At 59.2% G+C, this 20693-nt stretch overlaps 1 protein-coding gene across 3 annotated transcripts in view; it reads left to right on the top strand.

The window, feature by feature from the left end:
- Positions 1–20693, top strand: part of LOC104353049 (protein CEPU-1) — a 343691-nt gene that overhangs the window by 320033 nt on the left and 2965 nt on the right. For all 3 annotated transcript variants that reach the window (XM_086477000.1, XM_086477001.1, XM_086476999.1), the window contains 4 exons: positions 1743–1868; positions 18697–18831; positions 19473–19593; positions 19824–19975. In XM_086477000.1, coding sequence (XP_086333126.1) covers positions 1743–1868; positions 18697–18831; positions 19473–19593; positions 19824–19975 — 534 coding nt within the window. The remainder of the gene's footprint in view (positions 1–1742; positions 1869–18696; positions 18832–19472; positions 19594–19823; positions 19976–20693) is intronic.

Here is a 20693-nt window from a genome sequence, read left to right as displayed (position 1 = left end):
GTGTTTCGCAAGCGCCACGTGGGTTTCCCGGCCAGCGGTCCCGGCCTCGGAACACGGCAGGGCAGTCGTCGCGCCGTGGTAGTTAATCGCATCTCCTCCGTGGACGGCCGGGCTATCGGCAGAGCATCTCCCAGCTCCGGGCGGGCGGGCGGTCCCAGGAGGCCTGTGCCTTTCGCCTGACGCTGGGCTTAATGACACCGATGCATATTAATGTTTCTTTCTTTCGGTGTCTTCTCCGTGTCCTCCGCTGTCCTGCCCCGGAGCCCCCGCTGTTCTGGGAGCCTCTGATCCGTAGTTGTCCTCCGGTGCGTGATTAGCAGATTAGCCGTCGTGCCCAGAGCAGCAAAAAATGAACTCCCAGAAGCCCTTCAAAACAGAGAATAATTCATTACCCACCTTGATTTCCACTTAAAATGTACTTTAACTACACTTCCAACTACAAACCCTAAATCACCCTCATGTTCACAAAAAATCCATCATTTTTTATTTTATTGCACGGCACTGGCATGACATAATCCCTTCCAGAGCGTCTCGGAGTGCTTTACGGATCAATAAATTACTTACCTGCACAGCAGAGGCAATGCGTGCAAGGCCATTGCAGTCATTCCGGCTCGGCGCAGCCCCGGGAAGGTGTGGGAGGCGGGGAAGGGGCGCTCGGGACCGGGGTCCGAAGTCAGGAATAGGGGAGGCCGTTGCAACGGTCCGGGCCGCAGCTTGAAGCGGGTCGACGAGCGGGGCTCGCTCGAGAAGGGCAGAAGGAGCAGGATGCTCTGCGAGTGATTTGTGGCTCTCCTGCGAAGCGCCGCAGCGGGGTGCCAATCCGCTGCTAGGCTCCGGAGAATGGCCTGGAAAAAAAATAAGCGGAGGAAGGGGATGGTCGTTATTATGTTCTGCAGGTGCAGGCTGACAACAGCGGCCGATCGTTTTTCTCGCACAGCCCTGCCCGAAGAGCTCGTAGAGACCCCGGCCCGCACGGCGTCCTCCTCTCGCGCAGCAGCAGGGGCCGAGCGCTCCCCTCTGCTTGCTCCTCAGCCCCCCCTTCTCATCGCCCCCCTCTTCTCTACGTGCGTCCTCTCTTTGGGTCTGGGCGCCTTGTTTCCGCCCTGCTCCTGAGCGTTGGTGCTGGCAGCGCCGGTGCGGCGGGGTGCCTCTCATCCTGGTGGAGTTTCCCTTCCTATGCGCGGCGGTAGACCTTCGAGGCTCCTCGGTAGGTTTGTCGTCTTCGTGCCCGGCTCCTCTTGGGGCTTTTTTTGGTTGCGAGGGCACGACGGGGCGCCTGCACGGCTGCGGAGTGAGCCGCAAGCCACGGGCGTGCTTCGGGCGCTCTCGGTGCGCCGGGAGCGACTGCCGCCTTTGGGGGAGATTGAAGGGGATCCGCGGCGTTTTCTCGGTAGGACGCGGCTCTGCCGGAAAGGGTTCGTCACGGCTGGGAGGACAAGTTGAGGACTGGACGCGGGGTGGGGAAGAAGTAGCGTCTCGCACACCACGAGGCGCTGCGGAGCCCTCCCTAAAATGACCGAATCCCCTCTGTCTACAATTTCTTCCCGCTTCAACCCTGTCTTCTCTGCCCTCCCCGCTTTCCCTTGCGTGTTCTTGTCAAGTCAGGTGAGACTGATGGGCTACTGCGTAGCTTGTCGAGGTGGAGGGAGGAAGGAAATCCAGCCTCCTTCTCACCCACGTTTTGAGGTTGGAGTTGGAGCAGAACCGGTTGCATTTTCATTTCCCTCTTTCTGTCGTTGCAGTGTCTCCCAAAATCATCGAGATCTCTTCCGACATCTCCATCAACGAGGGCGGCAACGTCAGCCTCACCTGCATAGCCACGGGCAGGCCAGATCCGACAATCACCTGGAGACACATCTCGCCCAAAGGTAAGAGCCAAACGTTACCGGAACTATTCTGGGAAGGGCACAGCGCCCTTTGCGAGCGGCCTGGGGAGGTGTCCTCGGGTGGCGCACGTGGCGCTTGGGTGGTAAAGAGAAGGCGATGTGCCTCGAAAAGGCGTGACTTGACGCGGGAGTCGGTGACTGCGGTGGAGAAGCATCCGTCTCGGTGTTCTGGGAGAGGAGCTTAGGGTTTTGCTCATGTGGCGGACTGGCAGGAGGTGCCGGGTAGGGGCTGATTGTGCTTAGGGACTGAATGCGCTTGTCCGGCCCCGTTCTGAAAAGTTTTCGGAGAATTCTCACACGTCGCTTCAAAGGAGGGCTGTAAATAGTGCAAATGAGCAGGAAAACACACGGAGCGTTAATTGGTGGCCTTGTTAATTGGTAAGCAAAACCCGAGCAGAACTGCGTGGGTGTGACTGCTGGGAAGCAAATTCCCATACGTGCCTGTTTGGGAGCATATTACTTCGAAACCGTTTCCCAGCTACTTTTTGGCATTTGCTTTGCGTTTTGCTGCCCTGTTATTCCCGGGCGGCTGCCAGGTTCCTGCCGGTGAGCCGGGGCTGAGATCTGGGGGCTTGGGGTGGGGCGAGCCACCCGGCCCAGGGGCTGTGCCTGGCTCTGATCCTCTCATCCCGTCTAAGCGCTTTAGTTCACCCTTTAGTTTTGCCCTGAGGTTTTACCAACGTGGGCTGTTGTCCCAGACAACTGCCTCGAGTTCTCCTGGGGACGCCCCGGCCGGGCCGTCGGGCAGCCGAAGGAGACGGCGCAGCGGCGAGGGACGGCACCGCGTCTGCTCTGTCCGTTCGGCCGCCTGACGACGGCTGCGGTGTCTCGGTGCGGCTGCATTGATTTTTTTTATTTTTTTTTTTTTCGCTATTTGTCTGCGCTGTAGCGAGCCGCTGGGCAAGATCCATCGCTCTCCGTAGTGCAGGCAGAGAGCGAGTCGAGTCGGTGGCGTCTGGGCCCCTTCCCTTGACAGGAGCCTCTGTAAAAACCATTCCCCCCACGCCCCGGTGCACGTGTGGGCTTAGCCGCCTTAGGTGGTCGTGCCTGCGAGACGGCGGCCTTCCGTCAGGGTCTGCGCGCGGCTGCGTGATGAAACGCAGGGCGGATCCGTGCGCTCCTCCGTGTGCTCCTCTCCATCCCCGAGCGTCTGTGCGTGGCATCGAAGTTGCTGTCACCTGTCACTGTATCTGTGTCAGGCGGCATTTACGGTGGAGGCACTCCGTGTGCCCCCGCCTCGAAGCCTTTTCTTCTTTCTTCTCATCCCCTTGAGTACCCTGACAGCGCGTTCTGGTCTCGCTCGCTCTCCTCGCCGCCCGTTTTTCACGTGCATCCCGTCTTCCCCGCGTCCCCGCTCTCATTCCCACGTCCCCTCCTGCTCCCCGGGGACCCGCCTCTCCCGAGCCCCTCGCCGCCTTCTCCCGCAAGCCATCCATCCTCTCCTAACCAGGCTCCCGGCTTACGATGCCTCCTCTGTCTTTCATGAGGGCTATTTTCTGTGTTTGCTGCCATCCGGCAGGTTTCTTTCCCCAGGGAATCTTTACCTGCGCTTGAACCAGATGTTTCCATTTTACTTAGGACTTAGCTGCTATGGAAACTGAGGATGCACCGGGAGAGGAAGAGTGAGCTAATCAGAAATTACCTGTGGCGCTGGGTAATTTGCAGCAGCAGCTCTTACCTGATTTTGGCCATGATTAGGCATTCTGCTTTCAAAACGCAAAGGGAACAAATGATCGCGGAGATTTACTGGAGTCTGGCCTCCCGCCGGCGGAGGGTGCCGAGCCCAGAGGCGGCCCGAGACGGCTTCGCCGGCCGCCCGTCTCCACGGGCGGCTCCTCTGTTTCTCTCTCTGGGTCTGCCAAGCCGCCGAGGGGGTCCCTGACTCCGTTTTGCGTCCGGCACACAGAGGAGAGGCGAGGATTGGGAGCTTGGGGACTGAAATAAGAGCCAGGGCAGGTGCACGGAGGCGTTATAGCAGATGCCGAGACGGTAGCCCTTTCCCTAGTAGGATGTACTCTAAATTGGAGAGCCAGGAGCGAGCGGGGTCCCAAAGGTAGCCACCAGCCCCCCTCTCGGTCGTAGGTCCGCCTCGCCGCTCGTCCCTGGGGAAGTCTTGAGCGAGCTGCCTCGTGTTCCTTCTCGCCGTCTTTCTCTGTCTCGCTTGGAGCGGCGGAGAAAGGGACCGGGGGGGAATCGGTTCAGGGAAAGCTGGTGCCTAATTGGAGGGTTTACATAGCGGATGGGCAAGCGGCTCTCACCGATGCCGCTGGGGAGAGGCTTTGATAGCGTCGTCTGTGCCAGGCACGGACAGACCGGTAGCTGAAGAAGCCGCTCCCCGCACTTAGGCCGGAGAGTGCTCCTCTGTGCAAAGACACTTCGCGGGCTTTATTATTTTCTTGGCAGCCGTAAGCCTACTGCGCGGCTCTCGGTGGGAAACGGGGCGAACGAGAGCGTTCGCTCAGCGGGGGGAGCGTGCGGTCGGGTCCTTCGGTGGATTTACGCCGAGAGCAGCCGGGATCCCCGGTGACCGATCTCACTCGAGGCTCTTTTTCAGCAGTGCCCACCTCCCTTGGCCGCTCGGGTGCCGTGCGTCGCTCCGGTCCGGCGCAATATACGTTTAGGGGCTCGGTCTGGTGAGCTCTGCTGAATTCTCGCAGCTGCCGTTGTTGCCACGTTATGGGAACCCTGAAGCCTGTTTTTGAGGCTCTGTTTGGTTTGGGGGCTGGAAGAGTTTCCTGCAGCCAGGAAGGGGAGAGCATCTTCGCTGTATAACTCAAGAGCTGAGCGAATGTGAGCAAGAGAGTTTTCCACTCGCGAATCGCACGAGTGCCGGCCCCATCGGTGCCTCAATCGCCGCTCAGAGCCTCGCACGGAGGCTGGCCCTGCCCATGCCCGTCCTGGTCCTCATGCCACGAGCGAAAGCAGGATGCTGGCTGTGGAGAAGGGTTTTGTGAACCCATGGCCAGTCCAACCAAGATGTGTTATTGTCCATCCCTCTGCCTCACCCCTCTCTGTCCGTTCTTATTTCTTCTCCCGGTAACGCTGTAGTAGCCCACGGCGGCTCCTGTTAACGCAGCCGAACAGGTTGAGGTGGAAGGAGAAGGGGAGCTGGTGTAGCCACAGCTGCCTCTGCCTCAGCAGAGGAGGCTTAACTGCTTTGGGGCTCTGCCCCGGGCTTGGGCGCTCCAGCTGGCGGCGCGGCCGCCACCGGCGCTGCCAGGCACCGCGGCTTCAAAACGCGGCTCACCGAAACTGTACCGGGAAGCCAAGCTCCGGCCCGCGACGGGGTGCCCGTAGGGTGCCGAGAGTAGGGCGGCATTTGAGAGAGGCAGCCTCGGCAGAGTGAAGGGAGGGAGGAGGGCAAAGAGGGAGAGAAGGATGTCGATAACCGTGGTCCGAATATTACATCTGGCGTGAAGGCAGCAGCGTCTTTGCAGGAGGCGATGCAGGTTGTGCAGAGGACTTGGACACCGAGGTCCGAGAGGTGGCGGTGCGGGTGCCCAGCACGGTCACGATTGCACCCCTGGGTGCCGAGCATCCCTTCGTTTCCAAGGCTTCGGGTGCGTTATGTTCCCCAGCCTCGCGGTGCCGACGCCATCTGTAAACTGCGGAGAGGTCTTGTAGTTAATAGTCTGGTTTTGGTCACTCAGGTGTTTCCATAGTTACTGGGCTTTGTATTTCTTTTTGGGGGTAACTCTGATGTTGTCATGGCGATCGCCACGTCGCCGGCCCGGTTCTCGTCTCTCTGCGGACAAAGGCTGGGATTTCTTGGCCAGGAGAAAGCGCCCCGAGCTGCCGGGCACGGGGCGACGCCAAAGCGCACGGAGCCTCCCGCTAGCGGAGCAGGCGGCATGGCGTAGAGCTAACCGGGGGATATTTATCCGTGCCGCAGACAGGAGACTCGGCACGCCGCCCGTTAAGCTCGGGAAATGTAGCGAGGAGTCGAGGCGAAAGCTCTCCCGGGAGCGACGAGGGCTAGGCAGCCTCTGTCCCAGGAGGAGCAGGCACGGCTTAGCATTAAGGATAAGGAGGGCTTTGGGGACAGGCGGCAAGTGGGGTTACCAGGGGCACAAGGAGAGCGTGTAAAGGGGCGTAAAAAGTAGGTGTGCGCCTGCGGATTCCTCCGCTGGCTCATCCGCCTTGCCCGCGCCACGTCGTGAGCCAGAGGCTGCATCCAAGTCGTCATCCTTAACGACCCGTGATGGGCTTTTCTGCCATGGTTTGGTCCAATTGCTTTGTGATTATTGCTGCAGTACGATGGATTCTGGTGTAAGGCTTAAGACAGCGGCTGCCAGGGTAGGAAAACATTACGCTTTGGCTCGATGGTGTATTTACTCGGAAGAGGTCTGATCGAGAGGTCTTTATAGCGGGAATCTCTGGTTAATCTCGGGATTAGGCTGCGTGCCGAAAGGTAGAGCCTGTGCGGAGCCGCGGCCCCGAGCCGAGTCCGGGATTTGTGGGGTAGGCGCCGCCTCGGCGCTTCGCGAGGCAGAGGCAGGAGACGGGGCAGACACATTCCCGATATCCTCGGCGACGGGTCCGTTTAACCTCCGCGGCCCTCCGCGTCCTCCCTGGAAGAGGTACGACGGCAGTCCCTCGTCTCGCAGGACTGATGGGGAGGAGAAATGCATTCAAGACGTGAGGCGCTCGGACGCGGTAGCAATCACAGCTCGTATACGCACTTAAGATAGATGAGACACGGTGGCCTAATGTGGCAGAGGTCTCATGAGATCATCTGTCTATACATCAGCAGCAAACCAGCGAAGGGACTCTGGGAGAAGTCTGGTGTATTTGGATATATTGATTCTCTCTGGCTCTTGGCGGGGTTTAAAACAAGAGGACAAGCAACTGCCAAAAAAATCCAGCCTGAAGAGTTGCTCGTCCCCGCAGAGGTTTGTCCGTTAAGCACATCGCTTGCTGTCTTCATCTTTCCAGCATTCTCTCTGAACAAGAGGCAGGGGATAATTGTAGGTCGGGCATGGGATCTGGAAGCCCAGCTGGGAGGCGCAGAGAGGAAGGGGATCAGCTCGAGCGGGAAAATCTGTGCCGGCTCGGCGTCCCGCGAGATCGCTCCCTTTAACCTGCCTCGAGTCACCTAATTAACTTAAGACCAGAGAGCCGAGCTCTCTGCTGGTCCTTTTAATGGGGCTGTAGCTCTCGGAGGGAGGGGACGGTTCGTGTAAGCCGGCTTCTGCGTTGGTCCTGGGTCTCGCGCTTCTGCGCCGTCTCTCGTCTCCTTTTGAGATGTCTGTGGCGGCGTCTCAAAGAAGGGAGGCGAGTCCTCCTACCGTGCCTCCACGACGGAGCCCGGAGCCAGCACCGGGTTCATCGGTCGCCTCGTTGCGCGCGTCCCCCCGATCCCGTGGCGACCGAGCATCTCGCGGAGGCTCGTCCGACTCGTTCGGTGCCCAGCGCCTCGTCCTCCTTCCGGGAGGCAGTCACAGGCCTGGGCTCCGGCTGAATTAACTGAAGCATTTCAACCGGTTCCAATCCTGTCGGCAGCTCAACCGTCCCCTTGTTTACTGTTGAAATAATTACTGCTTTGCCATAATATTAGCTCTGAGCCGTGACTCCATTACCATTATCGCCGGAATATTACCCATTTATTATCTCCCAGCAACCCTGGAAGATGAACACTAGGCTTCAGAGACCAATTGTTTTACAACAGACAGGATCTTGGTGTGCATTGTTTAATGAGGTAAACTACATTATAGCCGGCATTAATTTGGCTGCGGTGCACTCCACTAAATCATTGTTAACCTGTAAATCTGCCACTCGTTTGATGCGCGCTTAATCGGCGCGTGCCGGACGGATCGGCGGGGAGAAGGGTCGCCGGCGGCCCGCCTCGGGTGCCGAGGAAGAGGTCGCGGGACTTCGGGACGGACGCTGGTTTTGTGCGTGGTCGTGGCGAAGGAGAAGCCGGCAGCCGGCATTGCCGGGGGTGCCTTGTGAAGCCGCGGGGTCCTGCCGGCAGCAGGGTGACTATGTAGCCCCTCGAGCGCCGGCAGCTTCCCCGTCGGCTCCCACGGGGGTGGGATCCGGCCCGGCGGGAGCCAGGATGCGGTGGCATTGAATCGCAGCCTCCGGGGTTTGCTTTCCTCGAGGAGCGACGTAAACACGGTTAGCGTGCCACGTGCGAGGCGCTCGGCCGTGAGTAGCTCCGTGCAGCGTTTCCCTTCCGCTGATGTGCCCTTGTTCCTCCCGTTCTTTCGAAGCGATGGGAGATGATGTACTTGTATGTGTGTATACATATATATATATCTAAAAGTAATATTTCTGATTCCCCGTGTGGTGGAAATGAAGTCTCTGAGCTGATTTGTTTGCATATTTGGCACAGCCGCCTTTAAAATATGCATCTGCATACGAAAATAACAAGACCCCTACCCGCTACAACTGAGGCGGTGTCTTTCCCTTAAGAAAAGGAGAGGGGGAGGGCAAAAACCCTCTTGGCGTCAGCGAGTTCCCTAAACATAGCTCTGCAATGTCACGCTTTCCCTCTTGCCAGAGGCAGAGCGTGCACGAAGCGGCGGCGGGACCAGGTTAGGGCAGCGGGGAAGTTTCTGTTCGCTCCCTTGCACGGGATAACGCCCTCGCCGCCCCCATCCCGAGCATCCCACGCTCCGGCTTTGCGCGGAGACGCAGCGCCGGCATCCTTGCTCCACTCCCAGCAGCACCTCGGCTGCCTGCGGGAAGAAGGGGATACGGTAGCTCTTTCTTTGGCGTGGCGGGAGGAGGCGGACAAAACCCAAGACGCCGGAGGCGTCGGCTTGCGGGATTTTCCATCCCTTTTTCAGCGCCGAGCGTGGCTCCCTCCTTCCCCGGTAAACGTGTGGCTTCGTGTCGGCGGCTCGCTCCCTGCCTGGGACCCGCCTTTTGTTCGGCCGGCGTGGGGAAGAGCAAGGGACAGGAGTGTCTGAGATTCGAGAGATCTCCACACAAATTAAAACCTTTTATCAGCCCCTAATAGCTGTGCAAACTAATTATATTTGGGCCAAACTTTGCCAGCGACTCCCCTGAGGTAGTATTATAAAAATCTGAGCTGTGGAAACGCGTCCCCATTCTGTCAACACCGGGTCGCTTCAGCTATAGAAAACTCAGCTCTGGCTCGTTTTAGCTCCCGTGATGTGCTTTGCATAAGCCGCCGCAGTCGGTTTTGGGGAGGAGAGGGAGCCCGGCCGGGCGGCCTCGTGTGCGGCCCAGGTCTGCCGAGCCGAGGGCAGGGCTGGTCGTCGGGGAATAGCACCAAACTAGTCACTTGCCCGAGCCCCGCTCGGTCTGCCGCCGCTTTCCCGTAGCCATTGGCGTGGCCTCGGGGCTGCGGACACCCGAGCGGGGCACCTCCATCCCCAGAGGGACGGGCCGTGGCGATGAAGGGTGGGAAGGGTGCCCGGAGAGGTGGCGGAGGTGCTCAAAGCCCGGCCAGCGGGCGGCGGGAGCGATCGGCGCAGGGAGGAAGCGTCCTCGCGCTCTTCCTCGGCGCAGATTGCCGGCTAATGGGGCGGAGCTAGCGCGAGCGCTCTCTATTAATGGAGCAGAATATAAACAGAATAAAGCCTTCATTTCCCGGGCTGTGATTTCATTATTAATATACTTTACAGTTCACAGGTTGTTCATTTGCTTCCATGTTTTCTCAGCTGGTGTAATCTGCGGCGCAGAGTGAGAAGAGTCATAAAATTTCCATTTCCAGTTGAATGTGCGTCCAATTCGCCGTGAAATGTTTCTCTCTGTCGTGAATATTAAGCGCCCGAGGAGTCGGTAGCCGCAGGATTAGGCAGGGCAGGTTGCCAGCCCCTCTCCGCGTCCCGGCGCCGCGTGGGTGCAGAGAAGGAAAGGTGACGAGGCGAGGTCCGGGGACCGAGAGCGGGACCACGTGGCGGACAGAGAAAGGTGGGGAGGGATGCGGGGAGAGACGGAAACCCTGCAAAATGTACCGGAGGGAAAGGGAGGAAAGTCAGGGAGCGGCCGAGTGACCGGCTGCAAGGAGGGCCGCGGTGGGCGAAGGACGCTCCGACGGAGCAGACCCACCCTCCCGCTGCTCGTTTCCCTGTCCTGTGACCTCGGTGTTTGGCAGGGAAGAGGTTGCACCGGCATCAGCTCCGCTTTGTCAACGGGTTGTTGGTGTCTGTGCTCGGCTAGTGCTGCGGGCTTTGGGGCTGCGCCCTTCGCCTGGCCTGGACGTGGGTAGAAAGAGAGTTTTCTCCTCTCTGGTGAGGCCGAGAAACGCTGCTGGGACGGGCGAGAAGCCGAAACGCGCTCAGGAGCCGGAGCTGGTCGGGGCTGCCCCGTACCCAGCTAAAGAACAGCAGGGAATAGACCCGGAGTTGCAGGCACCGTGGCACACGCAGAAAAAGGGCTCGTCGCATCGACTGGGGGGAAAAAATACCATGTTCTGCTCGTGGTTACGTGGCCAGCGGGAAAAGTGAGGAGAATTGTTGCGTGTTCAGTGTATTCCTCAATGGCTTGTATCAAATGGAACGGTGGCTCTGGGGCAGGGCAGCAGGAGTTTGGGCAGTCGGGGCGGGCAGCGGCGTGTGATGCGGCGCCAGGGGGAAGGGGACAGAAAGCCGAATCCCGGGGATGCGCCCAGGCCATGGGGATAACCCAGACGCCACCCGGAGCCGATGGCACCCTTTCCTTCCGAGTCTTTGCAGAAGTGACTTCTGCCACGGCATTCCTCACCGCAGGGGAAAAAAATGCCTCTTGCTTTCCCATCTTCTCTCGGTCGAGTCAAGATAATAATAGTCTTTTTCTGATCCCCTGAACTTTCCCATCTGCTTGGTAAAACAATGGCAATTCTTTTTCCTCCTGGTCTTTCTCTCTCTGTCTTCCTCTCTTTTATTTTTATCCTCCTACAGCATAATTTAAAGCCAGAGCGGTGCCGTAGCCCATGGGTTTTTCCCCTTCCTGTGATACGCTGCTGTTATTTAAAATGGCTTTGCCCTGGCAGAGCAATGCCTCTCGCCGCCCTCCCGGCAACCGTAGCGGGGGGATAACCTTCACAGGAGAGGACGGTACCTTCACAGGAGGCCTGGAGAGGGAACGACGGGCTCGAGCGAGGGGGCTTGGCCCGTTGTCTTGTCTCCCTCTTGCCACTCCCTCCCCGTGGCCCGAGGGCAGCGTCACCTATCCCTGCAATTCCCGGCACGGCCCCCCGGCTCCCCTTCTCCCCTCCCCAGGCTACCGGTGTCCTCGCCGGTCCCCCGCGCCCCCCAGCCGTGCCGAGCCCGTCCATCTTGCCACCCCTATCTTTCCCTGGCTTCTCCGACTAAGCTGCAGTCTTGCGAATGATCCTCCAGAAATGGAGACATCAGTGCCATAAAACATGAGGGACAGAGTAAAGCCACTGGGCTGGAAAATAGCGTGTCTGAAAAAATAAAGACGGGCTAAAGATGATGGAGAGGCGACGGCAAGCTTCACCCTGCCGCCGTTCGAACGGCTCCGGGGGGCGAAGAGGGGTCGGGGGGTCCCGGGGAAAGGAAAATAGGCCCCGTTAGCAGAAAGCGCTAGTCCGGGCTCGCTGGGAGCCATGTGGAGGGATATGGGAAAGTTTCCCGGATCCCCACGACTTCTTGCCATCGCTGGGGATGGGTTTAGCCGGCACTTGGTGCTCGTTTGTTCACTCTAATGCCATTATGCCACTTGCTTCCCGTCCTAGGGATATTTTCCTGCTGTGGCTGAAATACAGCTTAACTGAGGTTACAGCCATTTAACACTTTGGATGGCGATTGCTTCTTAAGAGCTGGGCTGATGGAGAAAGCCTTTGGGTTGAAACTTGCAGCCAGAGGGATCCTACAGTCCCGGCCGCCAGCAGCCAGTTTTCCGAGCGATCCGGAGGAAAGCGGGGAGCCTTGAGTTTGGCAGGGGACGGGCACGCCGTCGCCTGCAGAGCGATGCCGGTCGCAGGCAGGGGCGGTTGGTCGGGAAGGGACATGGCAGCTCTCTGGGACGGTTATTTTTCGGGCGCTTTGCGGGACTCTTGCACATCATGGGTAGGTGTTGCCCCGTGCCAGGCCTCTCCTCGCCGAGGGATGGCGAGAAAGGTGCCCGAAACGGGACGGGCTCTGGCAAAGGGGAGTCAGGGCGGGATTTAATCGAGGAGCGCCGCTACCGCGAACGGGGCGCGTGCGTTCGCCCGAGCGATTTTCTCCGTCGGCATCTGTCACTCTCCAACATCTCGGTGTATCATTGCGGCAAATTATTTAAACACTACCCACCGTACCCCATCTGTCAGGCGGCCCCTCCGTACGTAGCCGCCTCTCCGAAGGAACTCTCTGGCAAAGGCTCAGCGCCAAACAACGGGACAAATTAAATCAAAAGCACGGCTTCGGCACCCAGGGGGAAAATGCGCATCAGCTTTGACTTATTGCACGGCGCACGCTTACAAGAGAGAAGCGGCGGCTTTTGTCGCTGCGAGGGGCCATGAAAAATGAATTAGGGCCGCCGCCGGGAGAGGGCACGCGGGAGAATCTTTCATTCTGGCGACGCCGTCCTCTCTCACCTTGCGAGCGGCAACGGCGAAAAAATGACGGGGAGGAAGAACGCGTAAGGAAAGAAAGGAGAGAGGACTTCTCGTTGGGTGGTTCGTCCGGGTCTGGCTAGAGGCTGCGGTGAGAGGGTTGGAAGAAGAGCGCGTCGGGCGCCCCGAGAGCGGCGTCGGCGCTCGAGCGGGAGCATGGAGCCGCCGGGAGATGTCGCGTCATCTGTAACGCTCCAGAGAGGGCTTGGCTCCACTGGAGCCTTCGTGTTTGGTTTTCACGTGCCTTTTGCACGCCTTCCCGCTTCTAGGACTGTCTGTCCCTCCCGGCGCCGCCACGGGGGCCGCCGCCTCGCCCTCCAAGCGGGTGGACCCCAGGGCGGAGGAGGAAGCTGTCCAGTTCCGTGCTTGTGGGTATCACGAAGAAAAGCAGCCCTTGAAGGAGCCGTAGCCCCATCTTTGCTACAGATCCGACACCGATCAGGTGCTCTGTGATCCGGAGCTGTCGCTGACGTGCTCTAACGGGGTGGCACGTGCCATCTGCACCTTTTGCTGCTGCTCGGGGTCCTCGCCAGACCCCGGGAGGCGGCAGGGGCCGGGAGAGGTCGAAGGAGAGTCACCGCCGGTTTGGCAAGCCCCCGAGCCGCCTCCCAGCTAGCCCGGCTCTCCATCGCACCGAAACGAAAGGGCTCATTTTTTATTCGACTTGTTCGCTCCTGACTCGTTCAAGGGTGGTTGGTCCCAGAGTTGTTTTGTTTTGTGTCTTTAAATATTAATTTCCATAATCCTTGTATTTCCCAAGGAACTACTTCTCGCAAACAAAAGGTTTAATGCTTCTCTTTTATTTGCGGTAACAAATAAGTCGTCGGAGGTGGGCAAACATCCCGGCAGCGGCGAGCCGTGCGGGCGCCGTTGCCGAACCGTGTTTAAGGGCTGCACGTAGGGGACGGGGGAGAAGCGTCCTCAAGGGAGCGCGGGTACCATGTCAGCATCTCCCCGGAGAGGCTCGCCCAGAGAGAGAGAGGGCAGCGAGGCCGGCGGCCGCCGGGAAGCCCCCGTGCGGGATCGGGATCCCGATCTTTTGCACGGAGGCGTCTCTGACGTGCCTTTTTGAGATGGAAGATTTGAGAGCCGAAGGCCGGGAAGCACAATGGAAGATAGAATGCTTGTATCTCATTGTCTGGAGAATAGATGGGCTGCAGGCTCGCGGAGAATAGGAGCTGCCACTCAAGTGGCTTTAATAGAACAGGCGGCAGATAGATTTCAATAAAAGAAATGAGTATCAATATTGTTAGCGGAGAAGAGAGGAAAAGTGAGAAAGATCTTGTTTGACGAGTCACAGTGGGAAACTTTCAAGGACTTTTAAGCTAAAAACTCCTCACAATGGCTCTCTAATGGGCGGCCGGGAGGACTCGGCCCCGTTACGCAGCCCTCCTCTCCCTCGCGGCCCACGCCGCCACGCGTCAGGGCGCGGAGCAAAGTCGGCCGCGAAAGCTCTGCCGATTCCAGTTAAATGACGCGTGCGAGCAAGGAAAATGGGATTATTTCCCCTCTCCTCGCTGACGCTGGGCACAACGGGGGACGGTCGCCACCCCTGGGGCGTGAGGAAGAGCAGGGACCCCAGGCCGCGGCAGCGGAGGGAGCTCCCGCGGCCCCGAGCGCCGCGCAGAAGCCCGGCAGCGAGAGCGCCATCCCCCGGGGCCTGGCGTGACGTTGGGGCACGGAAACGTGCTAATTGACATGGGAAACCACGTAAGAGGGGACATTTCTTGCCCTGTCGTCGTGAAACATCAAAAAGAGAGAAGCTCGGCCCCACGTTAGCAGGCTGCAGTCTTTGATGTGCCGCGCGATCGTTTCCGGGCTCACGGTCCTTTTTCCAAAGGCTCGCGCGAAATGAAGCGGAGGGGGTTTGTACCCCGCCTCGGCCCAACGCCGGTGGTCGTGTAGGCGGGCTTTCTAAAGGGATCACTCCTCTAGGGGGGTCGCAGGCAGAAACGGGCCTGCGGTACAGGGACGTGCTATTCCTGAGAGCAGCGTGCTGTGCTTACCTGGGTCGATAGGGTAATCTTAAAAAAAAAAAAAAAAAATCATTTTTTTTAATGATTGCTCTGGACGATTTCCAGCAGGTTAATTACCCCCAATTGTTCTCTGCTGGAGCATGGGGGGGCATTAAGCCAGCACCGGGGGGTTGGAAAGAGGGGCTGCAGAGAGGGGAAGCCGCCCCAACTGGTATGGTTCGCCTGATGGGAAGGGAAAGGGAATTTCTGAACTGCCTAAATTTTGTTCTGCGCGCGTTCACTGAGCCGTCGGGAGCGGGAAATGGCGATTCATAACAGGCGAAGCAGGCGCTTCCTGCCATCTGTGGCCAGGCCGTGTACTGCGGGCAGCCTCGGCTCTTTTTGCCCCTTTCACTGGGGCTGCCTGAGCTTCTTCAAGAGCCTAATTTTGGGGCGACACCTCCCGCCGCCTCCTCCTCCGCATGCCGGGAGCCGAGATGCCGGTGTGACCCTGCGAAATCGCCCCCCACCCCACCGTGCTTTTCGGCCCGCCGCCACGGCCGAGGAGAGGCGAAGCGGGTCTCGGGCGCAGACGATTCGGTCTTCCTGCCTTTGTGCACTTTATTTATGTACTTTCGACGATTCTTGGGCAACAATCGCTACCGCATCGGAGCGACGCTTGCAATAGACGGCTCTCGGTTTTAGCACGTCGCTCGGAGCCGGTAGTCTGCGCAATGGTAATTTTTATTGCCGGGAGTAGCCATAAATTGATAGTTCGGAATCGCTGTAGGGACTGTAATTAACTAGTTACTATTTCACCTCCAAAAGGAGCAATGTTTCACGCTCTTACTTTTACTTATCTGGAATCGGCCGCTGTCAACATCCGCTGAAGCCCGTATAAAGATTTATAGACCTTGGAGGTAAATATTGACTAATGGGCAGCTTGGCTTAATGTTCACCTTGAAGGACAATAAATTGTGCTATCGATCGAGGCGCGATGTCGATATCTGCATTGTTGTAAACATTTTAATAAAATTATCTCCATAAAATATTCTCCTTCTCAGGCCGATCCCGGATCGGCACCCGGCAAACGCCGCGGCGGCACGGCGTAGAAGGCAGGGCGGCGCCTCGGAACTGGCCACGGGACTTTGGGCGCCGGGAGCCGAGGGCGAGCCTTAGGAAATAGCGCAGTCCTGGGTGGTTGGGACGGCTCTCCCCGGTCCGAGGTGCAGGGGTTCAGTACGGGCCGCTAGCTTGTCGATGGCAATCTCTCTTAATGTCCCCACGGCGGCTTATCCGCGCCATGGGAGAGACATCGCTTGGTTATTTATAGCTCTGCGTTTTGGGCAGCTCCGCCGCCTCCGGCCCGAGGCTCCCAAACGCCACGGACCTCCCCGACTCGGTTACCAACGTGGGCCGTTCGTTATGCATCGAGTCTGTCCTGGCTGTTTTACAGCTCCGAGCCACGTTTTCACCCTTGCTCGTTCGCGCTCGTGCTTTCCCTTCCCCGAGGTTTTTTATGGAGATCCGCAGAGTCGCGGGTTCGACAGAGCGAGTCCTAAGCGGCACGCGGCGGTCCATGCGCAGGCTCCCGTCAGCAGAGAGGGCAGATTTGGGTTCTAGTTTTCCATCTCCCTGGCTCTTGCCAGGTTAGTTCGTCATTGTCGGCCGATGAGCAACAATTAGGCTTTTGCCTCGTCCGTGGCTGTTCCATTTCTGGCCTGTATGATATTAAGGGTATTAATAATAATAACGATGGGTGCTGGCTGTGCTGGTTTTCTAGCTCCTGAGGAGACGAGAGAGCTCTCCCATTAATTCCTGTGATATTTCAGCTCCTAATTGTGCTTGAGCAGAGACAGCCTTGAAAAGCTTCCACCATCAATTTAGGCAGAGCCAGACTCATACCTCCGGGGGAGTCGCGGAGCCGCAAGGCCCCAGGTCGGCCCCCACGGAGCGTCTCCAAGCTCCCGGCGCTTTTAGAGGCAGGGACTGCGGCCGTCGGGCGCTCGTCACGTCGCTTTAGCTCCCGTCTCTGGCAAACGACGTGATGCCAAAAGGGCCCGATCCAGGCGAGACCGGTTGGAGAAGTAATCCCCATCCAGAACCGGAGCTGGGGCTCGCCTCACTCCTAGGCCCGTGGGAGCTTTGCCCAAAGCGGCCTCCATGTCATCTCATGACCCAGCGAGTAGATGAACGTCTTTGCCACGCCTCACCAGCCCCAAGGGAGCCCGGCAGCCACGGCGACGTGGGCACCCGGGCACTTTCCGTACAGCGAGGTCCGCGCTTACAGATCACGTTCGCTTAACCCCGGCCCTTATCCCTGGGTCCCGCCTATTTGTTTTTCCATTTCTGGCAGTGACTCGTGAATGCGATTTGTCCAGCTGTCCACAAGACTTCCCACTACAAATAGTCCAAAACGCAGAGACCGAGTTGCTAAGAGAAGCGGCTTTATGGACCCGCTTTTCCCGTCGCACAGGAGGGGATGGGGGACGCGTCGGGCGACCCGCTCGCCCTGTGACCCCTTATTCCTTGAGATGCTGCAGCAGGTCCGAAGGAAGCGGGACCTGGCCTGAGCCTCTAGCAGGAATGATCTTCCTAACGCTATCCCTGCGGTTATCTTGGCTTGAGTAATACCAGGTCGAGCTCAGGGCAAAAGCAGGCGTTGGCCGTGGCGCAAGCGTCCCGTTTTGGTCCGGGGCGGGCTCCGCGCGTCAGGGTCGACGGGCCACGGCCGAAACCCAGCGCGCGCCGACGAGCAGCGCGCCGTAGCCCAAAGCCCCGGACTCTTCGCCTCTCCGTCGGCCGATCGCTGTGCGTACCAAGGACTCGAGCTCTATGCCGGCACGGAGGAAGCCTTCGCCTCTGAATTTCCTGAGCTTTTGCAGGCGGAGGGCTGACCCTCGCAGTTACTTTAATGAAGTCTTTTGCCGGGTAACGAAACGAACTCGAGTCGCTTTGCCCCGGGATCAAACGGGGACGGACGCTACGTCTCGGCTAAGGCGAGAGCTAAGTCCGGCGCGCTCGGGGAAGGGCCTTCGGTCAGTTCGGGAGCGGAGCGTTATCGGAGCCTTCACAGGATCCGCAGGCGGGTTTGCGCACGGAGCGTCTGAAGGCCGCCGGCCGTGTCGTTATTTTATCAGCAGGCAGCGCTGTGCTACAGAGAAGCTGATTCTAGGTCAACCATGAAAGGGAAATTTTTTTTCCCGCTCTCTCCTTATTTTTGCAGCGCACAGCACCGAAGGCCCGGCAGACGTAACGATGCAATTTGTGCCTTTCCAAACGATATTTAGAGGGGAGGTCTTACAGTCTCTATGACCGCATGAAAGGAGGTTGTAGCGAGGTGGGAGTCGGTCTGTTCTCCCAAGGAACTAGCGATAGAGAGGAAACAGCCTCAAGTTGCACCAGGGGAGGTTTAGCTCAGACATTAGGAAGAATTTCTTTACGGAAAGAGCAGTCAAACATTGGAGCAGGCCACCCGGGGAAGCGGCCGAGTCCCCGTCCCCGGGGACGAGCGGCAGATGCGCCGAGTCCCGGGGCCGCCTTGCGGTCTGGCGCAGGGGAGAGCCAAGGTGTGATTTCATTTGGGCTGAGCGTATTAGCGCTCGTTTGAGGCGACAGTAGCGGCCCCCGGGAAATCAGCGGCGGGCGTTACAGGAACAGCATCGGCGCCGGGTCCGCGTGCTTTCTGGACGGCCTCCTTGGCGGGCGGCTCGCTATTTCTGTGCCTCGGCAAGAGACGCTATAAAAATATCAGCCGGTGGGATGCAGACGGCGCGTGCCCCGACGGGAGCCTCCCATGTGTCTATTTGTGCGCGCCTTCGTTAGGAGCGAGACGCATACGGTTGACCGGTGGAGCACGGCGAGCCGCGGCCCATCGGGTCACGCCGGGCGGGAAGGGAGGGCGAGCGTGGGGATTGCTTGGGTCCAGCAGGGACGGGGGACCCGCTTTCGGCCTCTAGGCCGCTGGCGCTGGCTTCTAGAAACAGCTGTCCGGAGCTAATTTATTTCCTAATGCCGCAGCGATGTTAATTTATAAATTACACTGGTAATTCGAGCTATTATTAATTTCAGATGGTGTAGGGCAAGCCTAATTAAAATATGACACCAATTGCCACACATACGTACCAAGGAGTACCGTTTAAAATTTATAGGAATATTAAGTGCGACACTGGTCTCGGAGACGCTCCGCACAGTAATTACAGCCTCTCGGCCGCGGGAGATGCGACGGGGAGATGTAAACGAAAGGAGGGGGGGAAGTCGTCCCCGTCTGGGGCAGGGAGGGCGTCCTCGGGCGGCGTGCCTCCCCGTCGCTTAAGGCTCTCTCCCTCTACCCCCGCAGCCGTGGGCTTCATCAGCGAGGACGAGTACCTGGAGATCACGGGCATCACGCGGGAGCAGTCGGGCGAGTACGAGTGCAGCGCCTCCAACGACGTGGCGGCGCCCGTCGTCCAGCGAGTCAAAGTCACCGTCAACTGTGAGTACCTCGGGGGCCGTCAGGGGGCGGGGACGGGGTCACCACGCCCCCTCTTCGGCAGTGGGACGCGGGGCAAAGCCGGCCTTCGGGCCCCGGAGACGAGGCGGGCGGTGGCAGCAGTTTTCGGAGCAGGTGGCATTTTGCCTTTTTTTTGTCTTTCTTTTTGAGCTCTTTTTTTTTTTTGCCTCTGCCTCTTCCTCGGCTGTCTCCATCAACCCAAGTTTTACACCCATGGGGAGACGCTGTGCTGATAACCTTTGGGGAGAGGAGAGGAGTGAGCAGTAAATAGGAAATTTTTTCCTGAAGAAAAAATGAGAGAGTGAGGGAGAGAGAGCGCGAGGAAGAAAGCGCATATGTAATGGTCCGAGAAGGAGGCAATGACCCTCCTAAACTCCTCTCCGGCCACCCCTCCGGCTGAGGGGCTCCAGTCTTTAGAGAAGGTGGCACCACGGCACGGGGTCCCTGTCCATCCAAAGTCCCCAAGCACCAGCGCCGGGGCGGCAGGAGCTAGGCACGGGCTCGGAGATGGTTTTGACTCTTCCCTAAATGCAGCGAAAGGGAGCTCGGGGAGCAAGGGGCAGGGGACGGGAGGAGGCCAGTGTCCGCCGGGCGTCTGATGTGGACTCCCGTCTTCCCCGCAGACCCGCCGTACATCTCGGACGCGAAGAGCACCGGGGTGCCGGTGGGGCAGAAGGGCATCCTGCTGTGCGAAGCCTCCGCCGTCCCCTCCGCCGACTTCCAGTGGTACAAAGACGACAAGCGGTAAGAGCTTGGGGAGGGGTGACAGGGGAGGGTGCGGGTGGGCTGCTAAGGGACGAGACCTGGGAGACCGGCATCCGTATCGCTCCCAGTGCCTTCCCTTCTCCCTTTTTACGGCCAATGATTCCCCCAAGCTCGACGTCGCCGCCATCGGGCGGGACCCAGGGGACGGTGGGTCACGGGAAACAGCGGGCGCCGTTTGTGACCCTACTCCCCTTCTGCCTTTCTCCCAGGCTGGCTGAAGGACAGAAAGGGCTGAAAGTGGAGAACAAAGCCTTCTTCTCCAGACTGACTTTCTTCAACGTCTCCGAGCAGGACTACGGCAACTACACCTGCGTAGCCTCCAACCAGCTAGGAAACACCAACGCCAGCATGATCCTGTACGGTGAGTAGCGCCGGGGAGTCGGCCGGGGGAGAGGGTGCGGCTCGGGTCTCTTTCGGGGGAGAGGCGCCTTCGCCAGCGATCCTGACCGCCCCGGCGAGCCCAGGGAAAGCGGAAAGTCTCCAAAGGTCGCTCTGGATTCGGGTCCCCTGTCCGCCGCCGTCGAGAGGCGTTCGGGATGGGTCGTTGATGCGAAGTTAGGACCGGGCTGCGGGTTTCCGTCTTCTCGCTGTGACCGATACCTAGGAGAGCCTCTGTCGGAAGGTACCCTCCCTACGTCAATCGGTGGGAGGAGAGATGGCGCCCAGAAGTAACGGCCCCCATGGCTCTGTTGCCTTCTGGGTGACGTTTTCTGCTCCTGCTGAGCAGTTCTATTCTTCACGATGGCGCCAGAGGGAGGCGGGAAGGCACAGAGGGCAGGGACGGCAAGGGGCTTAAGGCGCCGGCACGGGAGGCGTGCGAAGAGCCCGGGAAGCGACGTCCGCTTCTCGCCGTCCTCGGAGAAGGGCCGGAGGCGATTCAGGGGAACTCCAGGTCATGGGACAGGCGGGCGCATCTAGGGAGAGGGAGGACCCGGGGCTTTCTCGAGGGGCGCGGCGTCGTAGGGAGTGCTTGTCCTCGCCACCCGCCCCCGGTATCCACGTCGGGTTCCCCTGAGCAGCGGAATTCGTCCCACCTGGGACGCTCGGCTCAGCGCCAGCAGCGCTGATGTCGAGCTCGC

Source organism: Leptosomus discolor, chromosome 22, assembly GCF_034619465.1.
Source record: "Leptosomus discolor isolate bLepDis1 chromosome 22, bLepDis1.hap2, whole genome shotgun sequence".
NCBI lineage: Eukaryota > Metazoa > Chordata > Aves > Leptosomiformes > Leptosomidae > Leptosomus > Leptosomus discolor.
Note: the sequence above shows the minus strand (reverse complement) of the source record. Positions and strands in the feature narration are given on the sequence as shown.